Genomic DNA, 25,425 nt, shown 5'->3' with positions numbered 1-25,425 from the left:
TGCGCGCAGTGGAAAGAAAACAATAAAAATACAAAATTCTGCAACAGCAGAAGTGCGGCTATCAGTAGAAAATCGAAACAAGCTACAGAAAAAAAAACTAACAAAACGGTGGATCAGTATTCGGCTGTAGTCGCTAGTATCGAATAAAAACATTCGTACCCGAAGCGGCACCGGAGTCGGACGGTTTTCTTACGCGACGGATCTGCGTTAGCTCGAGAGTCATTCGACTAGTGTTCTGCTTTTTCTAACGTGGCTTCTCCTGGCTTGCATCCCGTTTGCAGAACCAATCGGAAAAGCCCAGAACGGAAATCAAGTGTGTGTATCGAGAGTGTGCCGTGTAAAAATAACGAGAATAAAATTTTGATTCTGGAGTCCGTCCTGCCCGGGCGAGGATTCCGTGTGCGATTTTCATCTTCGGGGTAAGTGGCGTGTTGCTCCGCCGCAATGCTAAAAGAATGTCCTTCCAGAGAAAAAGGGACTGTAACCAGCGGCGAAAAGTGCAGTGAAAATATGTGACTGGTCTCGCAATGCAATGTACCGACGTTCTTTCTGCAGGCGCATCTAGTGGAAAATTTGGTTGGATAACCATTGGACTGCACAAGTTGATTTACTCTAGCGTGCCAAGGGGAATTCTGAAGTTGGTTCCGCTTTCGAGCTGGATCTTTTCTTCCGTCTCACTTTATCGTTCTGTCGGGCGGCGTATTTATTGATTCTAATGTCGATATTGTAATTATTCGCTTATTTTGATGTTAGGATTGGTTTTTTTAATTTATGAGAACTCTTACCAGTGATGCGTTAAAGTGCTTCATGAATTATGGAATGAAAATTACTCGATAAACTTTGGTTTTCTAGTTGTTTACGCAAAGCGTTTGTGTGTATAAATAACCTCTGAACGCAATAAACTCCGGTTTATTGAGTGCAATGATTATCGTAAACGGTGGAAATACTACATTGAATGTAAATTTTATCTCGAGCCTATCAGAAAAGCAATAGAAATGCAGTATGTTTGATTGTATCATATTTTTAGGTTAGATTTACAGATTTTTGTATTTAAAATTTTACATCATCTAATGATTCTTTCGCCGCAATAATAAGAATAGATAGTTTTGTCTGCTAAGTCGAATGAAGTATCGGAAAAAAAATTTCATCAGTGATCCAGCTCGAGATAAAAGAATTAATTTTTTCTTTGCAAGACAACAAATTTCAGAATTTCTTTCGACCAAATCTTGTAACGACAGCCAAACACACTACGAGTGTGACTTATTAGCTCGGTGCATCCGTTAACACCGCGTATGTTTTATCTATCAAGAGACCGTAGTTCGTATTTTGCTTGTGACATTCGTGAGTGTGTAACATTTTGGTGCAGCAATAATTAAACCCCAAATCCGGTTGACTGTATGCGTCCGAATACTACGACTGTTTACGATCGCTACCGTTGGAAAAAGATGGACCAGCCTGGGGACAGAAAGCCGGAGAATGGCACCACCGGGCAGAAGATTCCGGTGCTCGCAGGAACAAACGCTACATCGGGCTCTGCAGGAACGGTCGCTGCTTCCGGTTCGCCACCCGCCGGAATACCTGGTTCCGGGGGAACATCACCATCAAGACGTGTTACCAAGCGGAAAAGTTCGTCAGGTAAGTTTCAGTTCATGATTTCCATTGCCTGCAGGGATGGGAGAAAAAACATTTGTCGTATGACCAAAAGTTCCTCCTAGCCATGACTTAATAACGACCGGTAGAGAGTCATTTTTTTGTAATCTTTGCACTACAATAAGTTAAGGCTATTTTCGATTCTGTGTAGGGGTTTAGTAATTCGCGTGAAAGTATTTCGTTCCGTTCTTCGCTTCTGCAGGCTTTGACTGTTAGAAAGATTAAGCTGTTCGCATAACGATGGTTTCGTTCTTCACTTTACTAGCGATAGAAGTGTACCCGAAACAATGTCACGAGACTAGAACACAGTGTACGACGTTCTTGGGAAGGGTTGTGCCTGTGTGTTGACTGTATTCGCACGAGTGAAATATATCCGCATTACGCTAATTGCAGTTCTGCTTTGTTCCCTTCGGTTTTTCATTTACTTTACGACGCTTTGGTTGGTGGTACTTTCTCCACCCTCGGTCTTTTGAGATGGTCTGCCGGCCGATTTCAAAAACAACGACCATACTAGAACCCGCTATATTTGTCTGGATTGGATCGATTAGATTTTCACTTATGTCACCGCATCGCACTGTTCCACTTTCCATGCAACTGGATCTCGCAGAGAACCACGAATGTATGTGCCATGCCCGGTTTTGTCGTGTGCATGGATGCCCAAGGACTCTGCTGTTTGTTTCTATGATTTGAAATGTTTGAAAACAATTTTCCGATGGCTTGTAGCCATTGTGATTGTCTATTAAATTTGCATAATGATGTACTTCTGGGTGCTGTTATCTATTAGTTCCCGAATTCGTTTACGTTCATCACATCATGGTTACAGTGAGCTGAATGCACATTGTTCGTTTCAGTTTCAGCTTCACAGTTTCGTTTTCGTTTCAGTGCAGCAGAAAAGTTAAGCAAACGCACTCACCAACAAATTCTGAGCACGAATGAAACTGATTCGAATGATAATGTGAATATTACCACAGTGATTGTATAGCATTTCTACATGAGAAATGCGAATATAACTTGCCGAGAAGGCATTTTTGTCATAAATACGTTTATTTCTTAAGGCAATTTACATAAGTTTTTCTTCGCCGTAGCATCACTTTTACATAAAATTCTTATCCTAATATAATTCTGAAATAGTAACGATTTAAATTTATCAAAACATATTCCTCTCATTACTTAAACATCATTAGGTAATTCGTCATTAATTAATAATTAGGTAATTCGTCATTAATTATGAAATCTATATTATTATTTAAACCAAACGATTAACTTCTATAAATTATAAAATAAGCTGTTATTCTCAGACATTTTGTTGATAATTTCTGAAACTATTTCGAGCTTGTTCGTATCATTACATAATTTCTATTCTAATTTAGCCATTGTTTGAACTCATGGACGCAGTAGGAGTCAGAACTAACCCTCAAAAGGGTCATTTATTAAATTGAAACTCCTGAATTGTCTTCATGAAATGATGAAGAAGTTCCATGTATGGAAGGTCACGACAAGCAATAATGTCTCGAACTGGAACATTGGATAGTCTACCTTGGGTACGCAAAGAATTTATTAGTTGAGATCTGACATCACGATACTCCACGCATGTCCAAACGACATGATCAATATCCCGACAACCTACACCACAAGCACAATGATTAGTCTCGGAGAGTCCAATTCGAAGGAGATGTGCTTCTAACGTGTAGTGATTGGAGTCTGGAGATGTGCTTCTAACGTGTAGTGATTGAGTCTGGACATCATACGAATGAAATCCCTACTCACATCCAGTCCTCTGAACCATGCCTTTGTCGATATTTTCGGAATAATTGAGTGCATCCACCGACCCAGATTATCTCTATCCCAAGAAACAATCGGACGCTCATAAATATCACCCTCAATAGCACCACACTTGGCTAGAATATCGGCTCTTTCATTGCCTGGAATGGAGCAATGAGCCGGGACCCAAACTATTGTGATTTGATAATTATTATTCAATATGACGTTCCGGCACTGTTTTATTTTGCCCAAGAAAAAAGGTTCATTTTTGCCAGCAGCGTTCGAGTGAATGGCTTCAATTGCACTCAGACTATCTGTGAAGAGGAAATACTGGTTTGGAGATAATGTGACGATTACACTCAAGCTATAACGAACTGCTGCTAACTGTGCTATATAAACAGATGCAGGTTCTTGAAGCCTGAATGAGGCCGAAACATTATTGTTAAACATACCAAACCCAGTAGCCTCTTCAATTCGTGATCTGTCCGTGTAAAACATTTTCTCAGAATCAATATGCCTGAACTTACTTGAAAATATTTTTGGGATTTCCAACGAGCGTAGGTTTTCCTGGATTCTAAACACATCGCGCTGCGTGGATGTGTCGAAAAATAAAGTTGAGTCAGGGACATTTAGGAGGCTGTCACGGATAGGAATATATCTTGAAGGGTTGATTTCCTGTGACATATGGTTAAAATATACTGTCATGAATCTTGTTTGAGATTGAAGCTCAACTAGCCTTTCGAAGTTATTACTAACCAGGGGATTCAGTACCTCACACCTTATTAGCAGTCGTGATGAAAGCTCCCAAAAACGATCTTTCAAGGGAAGAACTCCCGCCAGAACTTCGAGACTCATTGTATGTGTCGAATGCAAACAGGCTAAGGCAATTCGCAAACAAGGATACTGAATTCTCTCAAGTTTGATAATATGAGAGTTTGCAGCGGAACGAAAACAAACGCATCCATATTCCATCACTGAAAGGATCGTTGTCTGATGCAATTTTATTAAATCTTCCGAATGAGCACCCCACCGAGATCCTGTTATTGTTCGAAGAAAATTTACTCTTTGTTGGCATTTTGTTATCATATACCTAATGTGTCCTCCCCACGTGCATTTGGAATCAAACCACACCCCGAGGTATTTGAAAGTCAAAACCTGCGCGATCATTCTTCCCATCATACGGAGCTGGAGTTGCGCGGGATCATGCTTTCTTGAAAAGACGACCAACTCTGTTTTCTCTGCAGAGAATTCGATACCCAGATGAGCAGCCCAAACGGACAAGTTATCTAAGGTATCTTGCAATGGTTTTTGCAAATTAACAGCTTTGGGTCAAGTAAATGAAACTCAATGTCGTTCACGTAAAAGTTATAGAGAAGCGGACTGAGGCATGAGCCTTGCGGGAGACCCATGTAGCTAATTCTGAATGTTGCCGAATCGCCATTTGAAAAGTGCATGCGTTTCTCTGACAAAAGGTTGTGCAAATAATTATTTATAACCGCTGGAAGTTCATGTTGGTGGAGCTTATCTGAAAAAAACATCAATGGAAACTGAATCAAATGCTCCTTTTATGTCCAAAAATACAGATGCCATTGGTTGTTTTTGAGCGAAAGCAATTTGGATGTCAGACGAAAGCAATGCAAGGCAATCATTCGTTCCTTTATTTCTACGGAAATCAAACTGAGTATCTGACAACAAGCCGTTCGTCTCGACCCAAGTGTCGAGACGTCGAAGAATAATTTTTTCGAACAATTTTCTGATGCAGGACAACATTGCAATGGGTCTATATGAGTTGTGATTGGAAGCTGGTTCACCCGGCTTTTAAATGTCGATAACTTTCACTTGCCTCCAGTCAGGTGGAACAATGTTTTGCTCAAGAACTTGTTAAACAATTCCAACAAACGTCCTTTTGCGAGGTCGGGCAGATTCTTCACCAAGTTGAATTTAATTCTGTCCAACCCTGGAGCGTTATTGTTACAAGACATGAGTGCTATGGAAAATTCCATCATTGAATCCATTCCGTCTTGAATTCTCACTTCCAATTTGCTTGAATTCTCACTTCCAATTTGCATATTTCAACAAATAAATCCTTTAAAGGGCTGATTTGAGAAATTTTCACGGTCCTTGTTTATTTTTCGGTGTGTGCAAACGTTATTGCCCTTGTTTGAAGCGAAACTCACACTACAGTGCACAAAATAAATATTTCCCACATCAGATCAAACTGTGAACAGCGTACAAAGGTAAGATGGAAAATGCCGATTTGCGAAAGCAAATGACGTTCTAATAGTAAATACTAAACCATAATCAAATAAATCATTATAATAAGGCTGAAAAGTCACCATTTGTGACAAAATATCCAACGTAAATTTTAACAAAGGGAAATTGTTATAATTTTAATAATCCAATAAATAATATACTTACAAAAAATGGGAAAAAACATTATTTTCCCCGGGATCATACTTCGGTTTGTGATATTTCGATAGTCAAGTAAATGAACCGATGAAGATAGACTTACGATATTGTTGGTGGCTTCAACGCTACCATAAACAATAAACATACCAGCACCTTCTGCTCTTCGAAAGTGTAGTCATCTATTGTAGTCTTGTCTAACATAAAACATTATTTCTAACGTTCCGGTGCAATAAATAACATTATTTCGTTGCAAATATGCTTTCACATTTTCCAACTTTTCCTAGCTAGCGAGAATAGCTCCCGGGCGCTATATTGGAATCAATAACTGATACCGATTCGATGCCATCAAACATAGAACCAATTCAAAAGCCACTAACCTCGGGCCTGTCAACCTGCTTTATTCTGTTCGGTATGCTACTGGTTGATGGCAATGCAAAAACAAAACAAAAAATATGGAGAAACAACGTCTTTGAGCTGGTAATGGAATCCGCTTTTTATCAACGATGCCGAAGTATCACTTTTGCAACGAATATTGCAATCGTTCACTGGGATTTGATCCGTTAGTTTGAATCCAATTCATTCTAACCACTCATCAGTTTGACATTTTCATTCGTTTCAACAACATGGATTCCGTTCACTTGGGATAACACTGTGTTTCTTTTCTCAAACTGTTTCGGAATCGTTGGGTCGTATCAAAATCGATATTCTTTTAACGATTTAGTTGATTTGTTCTGGATCGTTGATTTTTCAGTGGAGTAAGAAGATTCGTTGTAACTGTGTTTGTCTATTGTCGGAGCGATTGAAAGGTTGGGTCAGGAACTCTGTTTTTATCCAGATTTCTACAAGCGAAGTAGGGTATAATGAATGAACTCATCAGTTTCAAGAAAAAAAGTTTTGGCATGTGTTCTGTTACTCTACTCTACTGATGGTTTCCCGTTCCATGTCGTAAAAGCCCACAAACAAAGGAGTTCCCATGTCAAGGTATATTTCCGTACCGATGACTGAATGGCTGCAGGATATTAAATAGTGCAGTCATGAACGGAAAATCTTGGTCTTTGCCCTTACTGTGTTAAGCGAAGCTCTGGAACAGTGAACTTTTCCATTCTTTGCTTTTCGTGGGATTTCAAATGCTTGAACTATCCCTAGTAAACATTCCATGGTTCGCCATAGGCGAATATAAGCCAATATATCTACGATAAGTGCTGGAAATCGAGTGTACAATACTCTAATTTTTAGTGGTTAGAGTAGCACAAATCAATCTTCAGCATAAACGTACAGCAACTATGAACCTATCCAGACTTCTGCAAGAAGGTAAAACTTCTATAGCTTTGGTTCAAAGACCATATTTCCAAAAAGAAAACATCTACATTGGAAAGTTATTAAACCCAGTTCTTGTTACCTTAAACAAGAACAGTATGAAATATCCACGTGAAATGCCTCGAGCATGCATACTTGCAAATAGTGCCTCTCGATGTATCTCTCGTATCGGAGCTCACAAGTCAGAATATTTCTGATGTCACAGTTGGTTTGACTATTGATGGTATAGACAGGAAATCTTTGTATTGTTCGACATATTTGCCGCATGACTTAATAAGGGTTGTATCATACTGCTGCAAAAGTGATTTACCACTTATAATCGGCAGTGACGGCAATGCTCACCATAAAGACTGTCCCAGAAAGTATGGACGCACTTTGATATCGCTGTAAATAATTCACAAGTGTTAGATATTCAAATTTTATTCGATATACTGATAATATTAGACTACAACAACAGAATATTATTCTCAACATTTGCTACTTAGCCATTGTAGACTAGCTGGCGCACTTTCTTGCGAACGTTCCTCATTAAATTCCGTACAGATTTCTTGGCGACAAGTTTTGACACTTTTTTCCAATCTTTATCGAACTGTTGAATGGTTTCGGCTGCCGAGACATGGTTCCTAAGATGTGCCTTCGTTAATGCCCAAAATTCCTCAATTGGTCGAAGTTGTGGCCAATTTGGTGGATTCATGTCTTTTGGGACGGAAGTGACATTTTCGGTAGTATACCATTCTACCGTTGATTTCAAGTAGTGGCAAGAAGCAAGATCTGGCCAGAAGACAACAGGATCCTTGTGGCTTCGAATCATGGGTAGAAGTCGTTTTTGTAAACATTCCTTGATGTATATTTCGCTGTTCATTGAAGCAGTGGTGATGAAGGGTTTCGAAATCTTCCGCAGCTACAAATTGCTTGCCAGACTATGGCTTTCTTACCAAATTTTTCGACTTCAATCGATGTCTCGAACTGGTTTAACACTTGCCCTTCTTGCACCATATAATATTGTGGTCCCGGCAAGGATTTCTAATCGAGTTTCACGTAGGTTCCATCGTCCATGATTATGCAGTTCAAATTTCCAGCAAGAATCGTATTGTACAGCTTTCGAACCCTCGGCCTGATCGATGCTTCTTGTTTCGGATTACGTTTTGGTTGTTTCTGCTTCTTATAGGTTCGAAGATTCAAACGTTCTTTAGCACGAAGAACATTTGGCTTCGAAGTGCCCACTTTTTTGGCCACATCCCGAACTGAAATTTCCTTCTTTTGCTCGAACGCCTTCAGGATACGTTTATCCAACTGAGGGTTAGCGTTATCCTCTCCGAACTTCCTGATTGCATTTCGCACGGTTTTTTCACTTATTCCTTCCATTTTTGATATCTTTCTCAGTAACAGTCCGCGTTCGGTGCACCATTTGTACACAATTTTTCGACGTTGTTATGCTGAAAGTCCACGCATTTCGAAACAAACTAATGAAAACAAATAAACACATAAACACAGGTGGTTAGAGAAGAGTGTAAACAACAGTACGCAGCCATAAAAATTGACAGATTCTGAACCATTGCGAAATGGCAGCGGTTTTTGGTTGCGTCCATACTTTTTGGGACAGTCTTTATGGATGTCTTGTATGGTGGCAGAAAGGAGAAGTTGCGACAGTATAGTCAAAGCTAAATCATCTCCAAAGGATGGTCCTAATGGCGATGACAGGAGCATTCACGACAACTCCTACTGCTGTTCTAGACGCTCTACTGTGCATTAAACCACATCAAAGTCTTGGCATTACATTCCTGTCGTGGAATTTGGCCTTTCTGTTTCAACAGACTTCGCAACCGATTCTTAGCGTACAGAATGATTGCATGACTAGTGCTATGGATCCTACTGACACTAAGAACCATTAAACCCCTACATGCATTCCTAAAACAAGAAGCATTATCTTGTACATAGCGTCTTAAGGTTATAGATCATGCTACTAGCCACACTCGCTTGTGGTCTCAAATGGTTACCTGGGATGAGTATTTACTCGTTCCCAGTGACCTAACTCTCACAAGCAGTTTTCCTTTCAAAACATTCAATGTGAGATATCCTCTTCATGAGGACTGGTTGTCTGATTATTTGGAACGACAACTTGATGAACACATAATTTGTTATACGGACGGTTCTCTGTTGGATGGTCGTACTGGTGTCTACTGTCGTGAAATGAGGCTAGAGCAGTCTCATTCACTTGGTAGATACTGTGTGAGGTGTAATCGGCACTTCAGCAGAGAATCTGTGGTAAACAAATTTATTTATTTTAGTTCCTACAGTCAGACAACTTTAAAAGCACTCAGTTCGAATGATTCACGGTCGAATCTAGTGATCGCATGTCGAAATCAAATCGAAGACCTCAGCATTTCAAATGCTGCTTACTTCTTATGGGTACCCGGCCATTTTGGTATTCCTGGAAATGAATGGTGACTAGAGCTGGTACAACGAATGATTTCGTTGGTCCTGAACCAGCTTTACCACTTTCAACTAGTTGGATAAAGCACAAGATTCAGCTTGCAAACTTGCGCTCAGACAAAAGCATTTTTACCAGATTTGAATCTGGTAATGTCAAAATGTCTATTGCGTTTTTCCAAGCATCATCGCAGTATTTTGATCAGAGCTCTGACTGGACATTGCAAACTCAACTATCACATGGCTACTATTCAGCGTGCTGAGTATTACTCGTGTGATTTGTGTGAACTGCGATTACGGTACTTCATATCATCTGATATGATATCTGAACTATCCCGTATTGACGCAACTATTTATCCGGGTTTTTGGTTCTCCATACATGGTTGAGTCTGTGTATGCGGAGCTAAAATTAAAGGATATTCTATCGTTTCTTACCCAATGTGATAAGGAGCTGTAGTCAGAGGGGTTCATCGATCTTCATGAAGTGAACGAATCCTTTCTGTATTGACCGCAAAAGTTTTTATCAGATTATTTGGCATCCCTTATGGGGTGGCGAATTTTCTTTATGTTCCTTTTAGCCTACCTTTCCCATCAGGAATATGGTGATAAGCCACGGCATAAATCTCCAAATAACTTGGAAAACGTGCCACTTGATTTCTGATGAAGAGTATCAACATAATTTTTGTTAAGTGCCATCGGATATATGTTCATCAATTAATAACATTTTCAGTTGCACGACATAATCACAAATAATTCAAAATCGATTCAAAATAATAAAAAGTTAATTCCATTTAACTTTACTATTTTTTAAAAATCTTAACTATTTCGCCACTGTCATGAAATAGTAACAGACACAGATGCACTAAGGTCTTTATTACGCAAATTTACAAAGTTACGGTTTTTTTTCTATGCGAATTTTCAAAGCCATCCGGTTTTCTCGTTTTGTCTTAGAAATGCATGAAACGTCGAGATCTGGTGCTATCCCGAATGGTCTCGAAGTTCCAAAGTCGTTTTTTTCTCCCAATTTTGACATAACATAACAAAAAATTCGATTTCGGAAATCTCAAAAGGTAATAATTTTTAATTATTTTTGTGAGATTACACCAGATCGGGACGTTTCATGCATTTCTGAACATTTTGCATCAAAACGAAATTTTCTTTAGTTTTGCGGATTTCCGAAGTTACGCGGGTTTTTTTTACCGCGCTTCATTTCCCAGGTGTAAAAGAAGACCTCAGTGTATCAGTATTTCGGCTAGACATACGGAAGAAGAACACCGAAGACCTCATGCTTTTGGAATGAAGCGAGCAGCAGAATTGTGCCGAAAAATGTAAGGAATGAATGAAGCGAACAACAGAACTGTGCAGATGAACTTCGAGTGAACACTTTTTAACAGCGATTTGCGTTTCCAGCAGTGGAAGACTATGTAGTTTTCGGAAAGAATTATTTTAATTTTCTTCATTACTTACCAAAAGCATCGCATTGAAACAAGTTGGCGCCGTCACTAACACATTCAAATACGACGGGCAACGCTCCCACGCAAGGCGAACAAGAAAATATTGATGTGGAACACATCTTTATAGTATGGGTGTCGTTTTGAATCAACTATAAAATCTTTGAAACAGAGATTCGAAGTATTAAAAATAAAAATTAAATATCTCGAAAATTAAGACTGACGAAACCAGGAAACCCTATGAAGAGGTGAAAGAGTGTAGATAGGTTTGTATCAGGTGCACAACTTTGCTTCCGCCGTTTTTTTTTCAAAATTAAAAGCTTTATTGCGAAAAAGTGCTTACAGATATATTATTCAAAGTATTGTCCGTCGCTAGCGACAACTTTCTCCCATCTTTCCGGAAATTTTCGGATCCCGGCTCGAAAAAAGGAGTCCTTTTTTGATGCTATCCATGAAGCAATCCATTTTTCCAACTCTTCGAAGGATTGAAAATGTTGATCTGCCAAGCCGTGTGCCATCGAACGGAATAGGTGGAAGTCAGAAGGGGCGACATCTGGGGAATACGGCGGGTGGGGCAAGACTTCCCATTTCAGCGTTTCCAAGTACTTTTTGACAACTTTTGCGACGTGAGGCCGAGCATTGTCGTGTTGGAGGATGACTTTGTCATGTCGCTCTTGATACTGTGGCCGCTTTTCTTTTAGCGCACGACTAAGGCGCATCAGTTGCGTTCGGTAGCGATCTCCTGTGATGGTTTGGCACGAATCTTCATCTAGCAATGCTTCTATTTGTTCATCTTTGAAGGTTTTTTCTCTTCCACCATCATGTTTGTCTTCGACATCGAAATCACCATTTTTGAAACGTTGAAACCACTCCCGACACGTTCTTTTACTCAGAGCAGCATCGCCGTAAGTTTCTGAGAGCATTCGATGAGCTTCAGCTGCATTTTTTTCGATTTGTAACAAAAAAGTAAAACTTCCCGCAAATGGCGAGAATTGGGCACATAAATAGACATTTTCGAGCGTGAATAATACAAAAACAAGAACAACTGTCACTGAAACGGCGATGACAATTCGTTAGGCACTGTACGCACTCACTTTAAACGCATTATCATCTATGTATTTTAACCAACCTCAGCCGATACAACCACCTAACGGAAAACGGCGGAAGCAAAGTTGTACACCTGATATATAAAAACTCCCAAAACAGAAATTAAATTGATATAATCTGTTTGGTAGGATTTGTATTGGAAATGAATTTCCCAAAATTTTAACCCTTTGACTATCATATTTATGGAGTTAGGGTGGTTCTCCTGATTTTCATTTTATTTAAATTTTCCAAAAACCTCTTGAGCAAAAAATAAAAAAGTTAGGAATATTTTAGGTATTATGGGAAACCTTTCTGATTTTTTCCGATTTTTTCAAAATGTATTCTATGTAAAAAGTAATGTTCAAAATTTTCGAATATTTTTATTCGCACTTACAATTTTAGTACCACTCTAGATTTTACATAAAAAATAAATTATTTATGAGTACATTACGTTATATTATTTTCATATTTAAAAAAATGAGGACCGGTATTACATCAGACTTATAAAAGAATAAATCATACGAAAAATCATGCGTCTCCATCAGATTCGTGTCCTCACTAATTCCTTATGAATTATAATCGTATTTATTTAGTTCTGAAGGTGAGTGGTGTATGATTTCAGAATTAAATACCATGCGTCTCCATCTGATGATAATTTCATGGGGACGAATGGCTTTTCGATTGATTTATTTTTCTAAAAGTCTGATATAATACCTGTCCACATTTCATAAAAAACTGAAAATAATATAACGTATTGTACTCACGAATGATTAATTTCTGATGTAAAATCTAAAGTGTATGCATAAAATATATTTTGAAAAATTCTAAAAAAATCAGAAAAAATATCATAAAGACTGTCCCAGAAAGTATGGACGCAACCAAAAACCGCTGCCATTTCGCAATGGTTCAGAATCTGTCAATTTTTATGGCTGCGTACTGTTGTTTACACTCTTCTCTAATCACTTGTGCAGTTGTTTATTCGTTTTCATTAGTTTGTTTCGAAATGCGTGGACTTTCAGCATAACAACGTCGAAAAGTTGTGTGCAAATGGTGCACAGAACGCGGACTGTCACCAAGCGGAATGCAATCAGGATGTTCGGTGAGGATCCTTTGAGGATAAACCGAAAACGGGTCGAAAAAAAGACTCTTCTCTAATCACTTGTGCAGTTGTTTATTCGTTTTCATTAGTTTGTTTCGAAATGCGTGGACTTTCAGCATAACAACGTCGAAAAATTGTGTGCAAATGGTGCACAGAACGCGGACTGTCACCAAGCGGAATGCAATCAGCATGTTCGGTGAGGATCCTTTGAGGATAAACCGAAAACGGGTCGAAAAAAAGATCCTGCTAACCCTCAGTTGTATAAACGTATACTGAATGCGTTCGAGCAAAAGAAGGAGGTTCGGGATGTGGTCCAAAAAGGTGGCACTTCGAAGTCAAATGTTCTTCGTGCTAAAGAACGTTTGAATCTTCGAACCTATAAGACGCAGAAACAACCAAAACGTAGTGCGAAACAAGAAGCATCGATCAGGTCGAGGGTTCGAAAGCTGTACAATACGATTCTTGCTGGAAATTTGAACTGCACAATCATGGACGACGAAACCTACGTGAAACTCGATTACAAATCCTTGCCGGGACCACAATGTTATACGGTGCAAGAAGGCCAAGTGTTAAACCAGTCCGAGACATCGATTGAAGTCGAAAAATTTGGTAAGAATGCTATGGTCTGGCAAGCAATTTGCAGCTGCGGTAAGATTTCGAAACCCTTCATCACCACTGCTTCAATGAACAGCGAAATATACATCAAGGAATGTTTACAAAAACGACTTCTACCCATGATTCGAAGCCACAAGGATCCTGTTGTCTTCTGGGTAGATCTTGCTTCTTGCCACTACTCGAAATCAACGGTAGAATGGTATACTACCAAAAACGGGGCTTTCGTCTCAAAAGACATGAATCCACCAAATGGGCCACAACTTCGACCAATTGAGGAATTTTGGGCATTAACGAAGGCACACCTTAGGAAACATGTCTCGGCAGCCGAAACCATTCAACAGTTGAATAAAGATTGGAAAAAGTGTCAAAACTTGTCGCCAAGAAGTCTGTACGGAATTTAATGAGGAACGTTCGCAAGAAAGTGCGCCAGCTAGTCTACAATGGCTAAGTAGCAAATGTTGAGAATAATATTCTGTTGTTGTAGTCTAATATTATCAGTATATCGAATAAAATTTGAATATCTAACACTTTTGAATTAGTAACAGGGAAATCAAAGTGCGTCCATACTTTCTGGGACAGTCTTTAATGGCGACAATGTTTCTGATTTTTTTTAAATTTTTTTGTTGTTTTTTTATTTTCTTTTCAAATTTTTTAAATAAAATGAAAATTAGAAGAATCACCCTTGTTCCAGAAAGTGAAATGGTTAAAATTTGGGGAAAATAATCTCCAATACAAGCCCTTTCAAACAGTTTATATCAATTTTATTTCTGTTTGAAGGCAGTCTTTATATGCAAACCCGGCTACACCCTTTAGTATTTTTGAAGTCCTCATGAAATTTTGAACAACTTTTTTTTTGACGTCTAGACAGTCAACAGTCAACAAATAATGTGGCTTAAAACACATACGCCCTTTTCAAAAATTAGTCTTGAGTGGAAAAAATCTCTAAACCAGTGAAAAACACTTTATTTGCCATACCGATGATACTCGGAAAAGTTTCATGGAAATCGAAGGGATTCGTGCCAGAATTTTTCCATTTCTGGACGATTTCTCGCCGAGTTGCTGTCATGTCTTCACTTGATTCACTTCCACTTTGGCGCAACAGTCCCGACAACACCATTCACAGGATGTAAACAATAAATTTTAAATATAAACAACGCAGAATTGGGTTAATATTTGTCTAGCGCATTGCGTTGGATAAAAAATATAATAGAACAAATTTAATCAGAAAAATAGAGCGAGTATTACTTTTTTACTGATAATTCATATTTTTTTTATTACATTTATCTGTTCTCATTTTCGTAAAAAATAAAAATAAATTACAGACTTTCAAGGTTAAGACTCGAGGTACGAAAGCGCCCCGAGTAAGATGTAGAGGAATTACGCCATTCCAGACACTTTTAAGCATATCAAATAATCGATGATGTTCCTTGTAGCATCCGTAATCGTAAATTAGTCCACCGTTGGTTAGTTAGTGCCGGAAAAACAAGGTCCGCAAAACATGGTGCAGGTTTGCCATTGAGACGACCGGTATTGGCATATGTACTTCACCCATCGTGCCAAAGGGAAGGAGGAGGCCGGATTCGGAGAGACGGTATAGCACCAGAATTGTGGTTATGTTTATGCTTCGGAGTAGACTTCTGTGTACAATGAACTACACGGTCGGCTGTTGTTTTCTAGCATTGCCTGTGGGAAATGCTATGCAATCACTGCAAATATGAGAGTTTAAATCAAAAGATTTATGCAAATAGACTCATTTCAGCAAACTGAGTTCTGTCCTAATTGTTCGGACGCTGAGAGTCTCATGAGTGTTTTGTGTACAGAAAATGTTAAACAGTTCATTATGAAAATTCCCAACACATCGACGTGTGAAAAAATTGCATTAAAATTTACACTTGCGTTAAGGAACTCTGGAAGCACATTCTTACAAGCACAAGACAGTATTGATCCGAATGGGGAAAAAAATATTTCACTAGGAGGATTCACCTTTTGTTTCACCGACCTGGACAATCGGCCGGTCGCCGTTCGACTGCTTCCTACTGGTGCTTTTTCCTGATGTTTGACCTTTTCCGGATGGACATGAACATAAGCATTCCGAGCCGGACGACTTAAACCGGATGAACCACGTTGCACATCGGTAACTGTGCTCCTCGGGGCTCCTGAAGAGTCAATTCGGTTGGTTGAAGAGTAGGCGACGGCATTCCCCCGACGTGATGTATGCGACCGGAAAGGGGAAGTTCGTAAACCGGGTTCTTCAGGCTTTCCTGAAGTGGTCGTCGCCGTTGAAGCGAATTGTTTCGCATTCTCGGGGTAATTTAAGTAAATTATGATGGCCGTGGCTAATATCTTTCGCAACCTTCGTCGTCATTGTTGTCGGATGTACAACCGGAAGTCGTATTTTCCAGTGTGTTTGAGAAAAAAAAAACGCAATGTTTTCTAATTTTCGCCGACGTCAAACCGATGTTATTAATGGCAGCAAGAGTTGTGAAATATTTGCTTCATAAACCGTTTCGGCACTGCTGCTGCTGCTGCTAGCAAGGATTTTAAATTTAGAACACACTAAAGGTGAGGACACGGTGCAAGCTTGATCGCGACACAGATATTTCTGATTCGTTGGTGATATATGTAAAAAGCACAGTTTGAATCATAAAATGTTTTCGATTAGCTGGACGCGGAAAGTGAAATGATGCTACGAGTAATTTTAAAATAAAACTATTCGACCCATGTTTTCATGAAAAAACCGCCAAATTTGACTCGACCCTGCTCATCTCCATGTGGTTTTTTTTGTCTCTGGCAATAGAGAATGTCAGTTGCTGCCACAGACGTAGACAAAAATCAAATTATTATTCACTCGTTAGCATGTCGCATGTAACAATTACAGGTTGACGTTTCAGGTGCATCACGATACGGAAATAATGTAGAGCTGCAAATTCTGCTGTTGAAATATAACCCAATTTACAATAATTAAGCTTATTCATTAAATGTACATTGTTATCGCGTCAGAGCAATGAAAATGAAAACTTTGTCATTGGGTTCTGTTCACTAAAAATTTAATTAAGGGATTTCATTGTCAATTTATGTGCGAGGAAACAAAATTGAGTAATGTTGGATAGGACACCATTAGGTTTATGGTTTTTAAGCGGAAGAGTGCAAGAGATCTCCTAACAAAACAACTCAAAATCCATGACACAATCCATATACATGAAATTTCCGAAATCGAGAAAAAATTGTTGATGCCAAAACTATTAGAATTGCATGAAACGTCGAGATTTAGTTTCACACCGAAAAAAAATTTTATTGAAAAAATCGACTTTCTGGGACCTAGAAAATCTCAAAAGTTCCAGAAAGTCCAGTTTTTGCAATGACTGAGTGAAAACATATATTGGAGAAGCCAAATTAATGAGAAACTCGCAGAAAAGATGATTTTTTGAAAAAAGATATGTTCAGAGACAGGACTCGAACCTGCGTTCTTATGCATTCCGTGCACACGCGTTACCATTTCGCCACCCTAAGCCTTGTGATAGACACAGGTCTAACACACGACTGAGTATGGTAAAGCGTGTCATGAATAAATAAATAAATAAATAAATAAAAAGGGGTGTGTAATGTGCATAACGGCATAACTCCGGAACCACCGACAGGGTTGCCATAAAACTTGGCACAGGTACTTTTTGCTCTTCAGAGAGTCATAAGGGAGTATTTCTAGGGAAGAGGAAGCGTAGCAAGTGTCCTTAACAGAAATCATGGATTTTTTTTTGAAGAGAATCGATACTTTTTGAAGACGATAGAGAGATTTTGCGCAACTTAGATATGATTGTACAGGTATTCGTGGGGGTTGCCTCTAAAAAGGGGGGTGCAATGTTTTTTAACCGGCATGACTCCGGAACTAACAGTTCGGCTGAAAAGTTCGTATCGTTTAATAGAAACACACATTTTTTTGCCAAAATTCGTTTTTATTATTCAACATAATTGTCATCAGAGGCGATACAGCGATTATAGCGATCTTCCAACTTTTCGATACCATTTTTGTAGTACGATTTGTCCTTTGCCTCAAAATAGGCCTCAGTTTCAGCGATTACCTCTTCATTGCTTCTAAATTTTTTACCAGTGAGCATTCTCTTGAGGTCTGAGAACAGGAAAAAGTCACTGGGGGCCAAATCTGGAGAATACGGTGGATGAGGGAGCAATTCGAAGCCCAATTCGTTCAATTTCAGCATGGTTTTCATCGACTTGTGACACGGTGCATTGTCTTGATGAAACAAAACTTTTTTCTTCTTCAAATGAGGCCGTTTTTTTTTTGAAATTTCGTCCTTCAAACGCTCTAATAACGCTATATAATAGTCACTGTTGATGGTTCTCCCTTTTCAAGGTAGTCGATGAAAATTATACCATGCGAATCCCAAAATACAGACGCCATAACCTTACCGGCCGATTGTTGAGTCTTTCCACGCTTTGGGTTCGGTTCATTGCGTGCAGTCCACTCAGCTGACGTTATATATCGACGAAAAAAATCGGTTTTATTTCGATATAACAGCTCCAAACACTACTCAGAATCATCAATTCGTTGTTGTTTTTGATCGATTGTGAGCTCACGCGGCATCCATTTTGCACAAAGCTTTCTCATATCCAAATATTCGTGAATAATATGTCCAACACGTTTTTTTTATATCTTTCATCAACACACGAAATTCCTTTTTTTCGATTTTTTTCACAATAACAAAAGTAGCTTCACTCAAAATGCAATATCTCACAAACTAATAATCAGACAGCTGTCAAATTTATACACGTATCTTTTGAAGGTTGGTACTAACTGAAAATGGTATGGATTTAATTCTAGTGGCGCCGTCTCATAGAAACGAATCGAACTTTTCAGCCGATCTGTTAGCTATCAAACTTGGCACAGGTACTTCTTGCTCTTCAGTTTTACGGGAGAGAGTGTGTAGCAAGTGTCCTTAACCGTTCTGGTCTTGACATAAAAGCAAAGCCTTGGTATTACATACCTTCTGTTTCAACAGACTTCGCAGCCGATTCAAAGTGTACAGAACAATTGCATGACTAGTGCTACGATTCTACTGACACAACGAATCCTTCCAGGTCGGGGCTCGGACATACGACAACTGGTTTGTAAGACCGGGCCAGGTCATGACATAATTTATCTAATTTGACGAGAACAGATACTTTTTGAAGGCCATATAAGGAGTGTATCGATAAGTAGTTAGCAACATTCAAACAGTTATTCTGAAATGGCTTAATTTTTTGCAGCGTGTTTTGCGGTGACACGTTTTTTACATGTCAATAACAGCTGTGCAATCGATTAGTTTCGATACGTTTTATCGTTTCAATGATGAGTCGAATTGATGCGGAAACGCGAAAGAAAATTCTGCACATTTGGTGCTCAGGAAGTGGTGTCACGTACAACGAAATTGCAAAACGGCTTTGACACACCAGTGTCAAAAATATTATCGAGAAGTTCGGTAAGACCCTTTCCATGAAGGGTTTGCCCCGATCCAGGTCCCAGCCAGCCCGGCCGGGACTTAAAAGTGGTTGAGTACATCAGGAAAAACCCATCGGCGTCGACGCGGGATTTGGCCAAGCAGTTCAACACCAGCATCGGGATGATTCAACGGACCAAAGTTCGGAACTCCCTGAAAACGTACAAGAAACAGAAGGTGCCGTAAAAGTCCCTGGTACAGCAAGTTTAGGCCAAAACAAGAGCGCGAAAACTGTATAACTGGATTCGACAGAATAAAGACGGATGCATCCTGATCGACGACGAAACCTACGCCAAGAAAGACTCGAGTGCTGCCCGGACCGCAATATTATACGAAATCGGTGTACCAGGACCTGGACGACGCTGACACCACGGTGGCGATGGAAAAGTTTGGGCAGAAGGTGTTGGTCTGACAAGCAATTTATACCTGTGGTTTGCGGTCGTCGATTTTCTTCACGAAGGGCACAATTAACGCCAAGGTGTACGAGGAAGAATGGTTGAATAAGAGAATGCTGCCACTGTACAGAAAGCATAAGGCTCCTCCTCTTTTCTGGCCGGATTTGGCTTCAGCCCACTACGCCAACTCCGTTCTACAGTGGTTGTCAAAAAATAATGTACAATTCGTGGAAAGGACATCAACCCGCCGAACTGCCCGGATCTTCGGCCAATTGAAAGGTATTGGGCAATTGTCAAGCGGCATTTTCGGAAGTTAGGTAAGGTACAGTGTCCCAAAACATGCAAGAGGGAACCTAAAATGGCGCTGCCATAGAAATCGACTTACCTTCACAAAAATAGCATTCACTTCATTTTTATCGCGACAACATATATGTTTTTATGCACTAATCTCATCTAAATTCAATTATCTATACATTGTCAGGATTGATTTTGGATCCATCCCGATCAGATGCACATAACAAAATCATAACACAAGTATATCAACAGTTGATATGTATAGAAATTTGTGTTATTTTGAGATATTTAACGAATGAAAACAGTTGAAAGTTAAAACTTATGATAACAATACACGGAAAGACCGAAATCAGCATTTTGGCGAAAAAATTAGTTGATTTTCTGATTTTAGTTAGTTATTTTTTGAGACAACTAAAAAAAATCTTACTTTTGCTAATTTAGATTTTTTAATTCTCATTCCCTTAATAATAATAAAATATTTGTTAAAATGGCTATTTTTTTAGTTGAAATCACCAATTAAACGTGCTGTCATTTCTTAGCTAAGGCTCACTTCATTTCCATTCAACAAATTTTTTAGTTGAATTAGTGAAATAAAACGTTGTTTTTAACCAACATAAATGGTTGAATTGGCTTCTGCAATTTGCAGCTATATGGCGCACTGTCACTGAAAAAACGTAACACCACAATGACTACTAGCCACTAGATGGCACACTACTGCCGAAAAGAATTTTTCAGTCGCGGTTGTCTTTTCTATATTGGAAAGTATAAATACGATGTGGTATTGGAGAAAAAAACATAAACTTCTTTTTGGAAAATTTTCTTCTGAATCGCTGTATTCTTCATTTGACTTCACGAAATCGACTCACTCACTGAAAACTTTGAGCACTCGGAAAACAAAAACCGAATACAAGTAGCACACCTGACGGCGTAGTCCGGTAGGTTGGAAGATACAAAAAACATCATTTGACATATACAATTAGAGTGCAACATTCGGAACTCACTTCACTGTTCCGCGTAAAAACATTATTACGCACAATCGCTTCAAATGCGCATACATTCTGAATAAATACACTTTCCACTAATAGTTTACGTCATTTTTACATATCGGTTTAGAAATTTATATATGAATATATCGTAACACATGGGAAAAACATCAAAACAATTTCCAAGCAGTTTCAACAAGACTGTCCTTTTTAGCTTTTTAATGGATTGTTTTGCTTTGACACTTCTCATGAGTTTTTGACTAACCAACTTGTTAATAAAACCAATTTCATTTTTGTTTTCTGTGCTGTCCTTCAGTGATAGATAAATAAAAACAAATTTTCTGATTTCAATAACAAAATTAGTTGTCAATGAGAATTTCGTGTTGGATTGAAATATTGCTGGTTTGTGTCCAGGATATTCGCCAACTAAACACATTCTCTAAAAATAAGAGTTTTATTCAGCAAAGTAAATTCTCAATTTTAACTAATTTCATAGTTATTTTGGAAATATTGTTGTTAAAATTAACTAATTCAAAAACAGTAATACGAATTAGGCGCAGAGCTAATTTCGGTCGTTCCGTGTATAATAACAAAATCAGCTATGATGTTTTATTTTCATTTGCAAGACTCATGATACAGTTCATTAATTGAAAAAATGAGTTCTCCGTAGCTTTATATCGAAATATAATGAACAGAATTTTAAAAAACTTAAAAGAAGAAATCAGATCACTTAATAAATTATCCATTTAATAAAAAAAAATCATTAAACAATTTTGGATTGAACGATGCTAAAAGTTGGCTGTGATATAGTTTTTCTGTGTTAAATTTTCTATCTAATTTTTTACAACTATTGTCATAAATTTCTGCTTTCGGACTTCTGTAGTTACATCAAATTCAATAATAATTGTGATATAAACGTTCCAAAATCTGTTACTATTTTTAACAGCTTACCAGCCAAAAATATTTCAAAATTAGTTTCAAAATATTTCTGAAATAAATTACTCCAGTTGTTATAATTCAGTTATTACCATCTGATCGGGATGCTTTTGAAGGCGAGATATTCAACGAACTAGTTGAAAGACGGCGTTTTGAGCTATGCAATTCTTCCTTCAGAAAAAAAACTTTCCCGACCGTAAAGTCAATGAATTATTCTGAAATTCTAACAGATTAATCTAAACTAATTTTCTAAGTGATTGTCAGTTGGGTTTTTTGATATTCGTCACCGTTTCTGAGAAAATCAGATTTGAAGCGTGAAAATAGCCCTCTAATACACTTTTTCAAAAGAGTAAGTTCCTTTGGATAGTTCGTTAATAAATCGCTCATCTCTAATATTCCGACTAATTGTATCAGTTTGAGGCCTTCATTCAATCTGGTGAATGAAAGCCTTTATCTTATTCAATTAAATTGTCATTTTATTGCTAGAAAGAAACAGACAGATTGATACTGAATATCATTGAAGCATCTCAGCAGTTCGTAATCGAATAACCAGAATGAACAACTGGCTGCATACATGCAATGATTTGATATTCTTCCTCTATCATCCGTATTTTCCGATTTCAGTAAAGTTTACCCACTTGCAATCATCCGTTTGCTAGAGCCGGAGTGTTGTTGGGAAAAGGGATTATCACTGGTGCTTTCATAATGTGTTATAAATTGGGATCAGTGACGTTTATAATACGCATATTAAAACATTTGCCGTTTCCTTTTCGTATCAGGATGGAACTTTTGTATACTATCGAATGTTTCTTGGGGTTTCTTGTTAATTCTTTCCTAATATTTGTTCGTCGTTCAGTTCGACCGAGCTAAGTGAAATTCAGTTGGTTTCAAGATATATGATATTTAAAACTTCGATTGATTCTCAACAAAATGTGTGTTGCAATTTACACAGGGTGTTGATTCCTTGATGATGATGTTTCACTGAAATCCGTCCCGTCTCCGAATTGTCAGTGTACAACTGTTCGTATTGAGTTGATTCGCCACTTATCGGTTCAAACATAACATCGCTTCAGTTCAGTTGCTGTTCTGGATGGCTACATTTTTTGCCCCACTTTACTTTACAATAAATAAAGAATTTTTCTTTGTTTTGCATCGTCGCATTAAATGTCAGTTTGTAATTTTAAACACACTTTGCCCTATAGTTCCTGAGTTCCGGAGTTCGCACCCGGAGGAAATTTGACCTATTTGACACATACACACAGACATTGCTCTGCTCGATGAACTGTGTCGAATGTTATACAACACTTAGCCCTCCGGGTCAATTTTCCAAGTGCTTGTATAACCTTTCTTTATGAGAAAGGCAAAAAGTATACTTTTATTGAATAGAATTCTTATCATCATTTTTGGTACTACTAATAATTTAATATTTTCATTAAAACAACTTAAATAAAAGAGAGTGTCAAGGATGGTAAACATTACAAAAAAGAAATAGTTGCCAATTACGCTACCTTTAAACAAGAAGTAGCTGTCATTCGATTTAATAACTTTTTCATTTCGTTGTGCTTAAATTTTTTATTATTTTCATGTGCAGATTTTCAATGCCGAATTCTGATCTCCCGATACAGATTTACATATTTTCTCCTAAAAAAATAGATTCAAATGTGGCAACTCTGCACGCTATTCGAAATTGAACAAAACACGCTGCGAACGGAGCAAAGGCAATGGTTTTTTCTTCTTCCGTACCAACATATACCGATGCGTACCGGTTTTGCATTGTCATTTTGTATGACGATTTGAATGTTTTGACACTCATCGCCACAAAATTTCCGAACAGAAAGTCGGATCTGGATGAAATTGTGCAGTATCCTTTAAGACAATTAGAGCTTTAATTTGAATCATAATTCGTAAAAATCGGTTTAGTCGTAGCTGAGAAATCGAAGTGAGTTCCGTTTTTGTAGTTTTTCTTCGGAAATCGGAGACTAGTCCCAAAGTAGGTTTATATAATCATTAACTAACAAGATCTGCCCACTAGATGAATTTAACAGTAAGTTTTATGGAAATTTGCACCTCGTCTCGCCATCAGTTGTGAAAAAGTACTTATGAAAATGAGAAGTTTTCACTTATCGCGTTGTAATACCGGATGTCGGATCTAGATCAATTTTTTGGGGACTTTTTGAAGAGCTTTTATTTGCATTTTAGCTAGTGCAAATCGTTTAAGAAATTTCCGAAAAAAATGAGTGCGCATTTACTTATAGATTGGCACCTATCACCTTGTAGTTACGGAACCGGAAGTCGGATAGAAATTCAATAGCAAGCTACGGAACCATAAGACCTTTAATTTTAATCAGGCTTCTCTGGAAAAAGTGTGACAATTTTCTTAATTTTTCTAGTGCACCCTCTAACTCCGGAACCGGGAGTCGAATCGAAATAAAATTCAATAGCAGTCTATGGGAAAGTCGGAAGTCGGATCGGGATAAAATTTGATAGCATTATATGGGATTTTCACAAACTTAGATTCAAATGAAAGGTCTCATGGTCCCATACATAGTTTCTAAATTTCATTTGAATCCGACTTCCGGTTCCGGAATTACAGGGTGATATGCACCAAATATGTGAAAACAATGTCACTCACTTTTCTCGCAGATGACAGAACCGATTTTCACAAACTTGGATTCAAATGAAAGGCCCTATGGTCCCATACAAAGTTCCAGAATTCTATTTGGATCCGACTTCCTGTTCCGGAATTACAGGGTGATATGCAATAAAAATGTGAAAATAATGTCACTCAATTTTCTCGTAGATGGCTAAACCGATTTTCTTAAACTTAGACTCTAATAAAAGGATTTATGGTCACGGTTCCATACAAAGTTCCTGAATTCATTTGGATCCGACTTCCGGTACCGGAATTACAGGGTGATATGCACCAAAAATGTGAAAATAATGTCACTCACTTTTCTCAGAGATTACTAAACCGATTTTCACAATCTTAGATTTAAATGAAAGGTCTCATATCCGGAATTATGGGGTAAAATGTGTAAAAAATTGTGAAAATAAGTTCCATAACTTTTCTCAGAGTTGGCTGAACCGATTTTCACAAACTAAAATTCAAATGAAAGGTCTTGTGGTCCCATACAAAATTCCCGAATGTTATTTGGATCCGACTTCCGGTTCCGGAATTATGGGGTAAAATGTGCAAAAAATTGTGAAAATAAGTGCACTAACTTTTCTCAGAGATGGCTGAACCGATTTTCACAAACTTAGATTCAAATGAAAGGTCTTGAGGTTCCTGAATATTGTTTGGATCCGACTTCCGGTTTGGGAGTTATGGGGTAAAATGTGCAAAAAAAAAGAAAATATGTGTTCTAACTTTTCTAATAAATGGCGCCACCGATTTTCACAAACTTAGGTTCAAATGAAAAGTCCTGTGGCACCATACGTAATTCCTGAATTTCATGCGAATCCGACTTCCGGATCCGAAAATATAGGGTTAAGTTTGTTAAAAATTGTATA

At 38.2% G+C, this 25,425-nt stretch overlaps 1 protein-coding gene across 7 annotated transcripts in view; it reads left to right on the top strand.

The window, feature by feature from the left end:
• The window catches only part of LOC131425524 (double-stranded RNA-specific editase Adar), a 128,396-nt gene continuing 102,971 nt past the window's right edge, over nucleotides 1-25,425 (top strand). For 2 of the 7 annotated variants that reach the window (XM_058587467.1, XM_058587463.1), the window contains exons 1-2: nucleotides 1-419; nucleotides 1,194-1,635. In XM_058587467.1, the coding sequence (XP_058443450.1) occupies nucleotides 1,398-1,635 (238 nt within the window). In that variant the 5' untranslated portion in view covers nucleotides 1-419; nucleotides 1,194-1,397. The remainder of the gene's footprint in view (nucleotides 420-1,193; nucleotides 1,636-25,425) is intronic. The other 5 variants (XM_058587465.1, XM_058587464.1, XM_058587466.1 and 2 more) reach the window with 5 other exon arrangements.

This window comes from Malaya genurostris, chromosome 1 (assembly GCF_030247185.1).
Source record: "Malaya genurostris strain Urasoe2022 chromosome 1, Malgen_1.1, whole genome shotgun sequence".
NCBI classification, from domain to species: domain Eukaryota; kingdom Metazoa; phylum Arthropoda; class Insecta; order Diptera; family Culicidae; genus Malaya; species Malaya genurostris.
The sequence above is the reverse complement of the archived record's forward strand: the minus strand, read 5'-3'. Positions and strand labels throughout refer to the sequence as shown.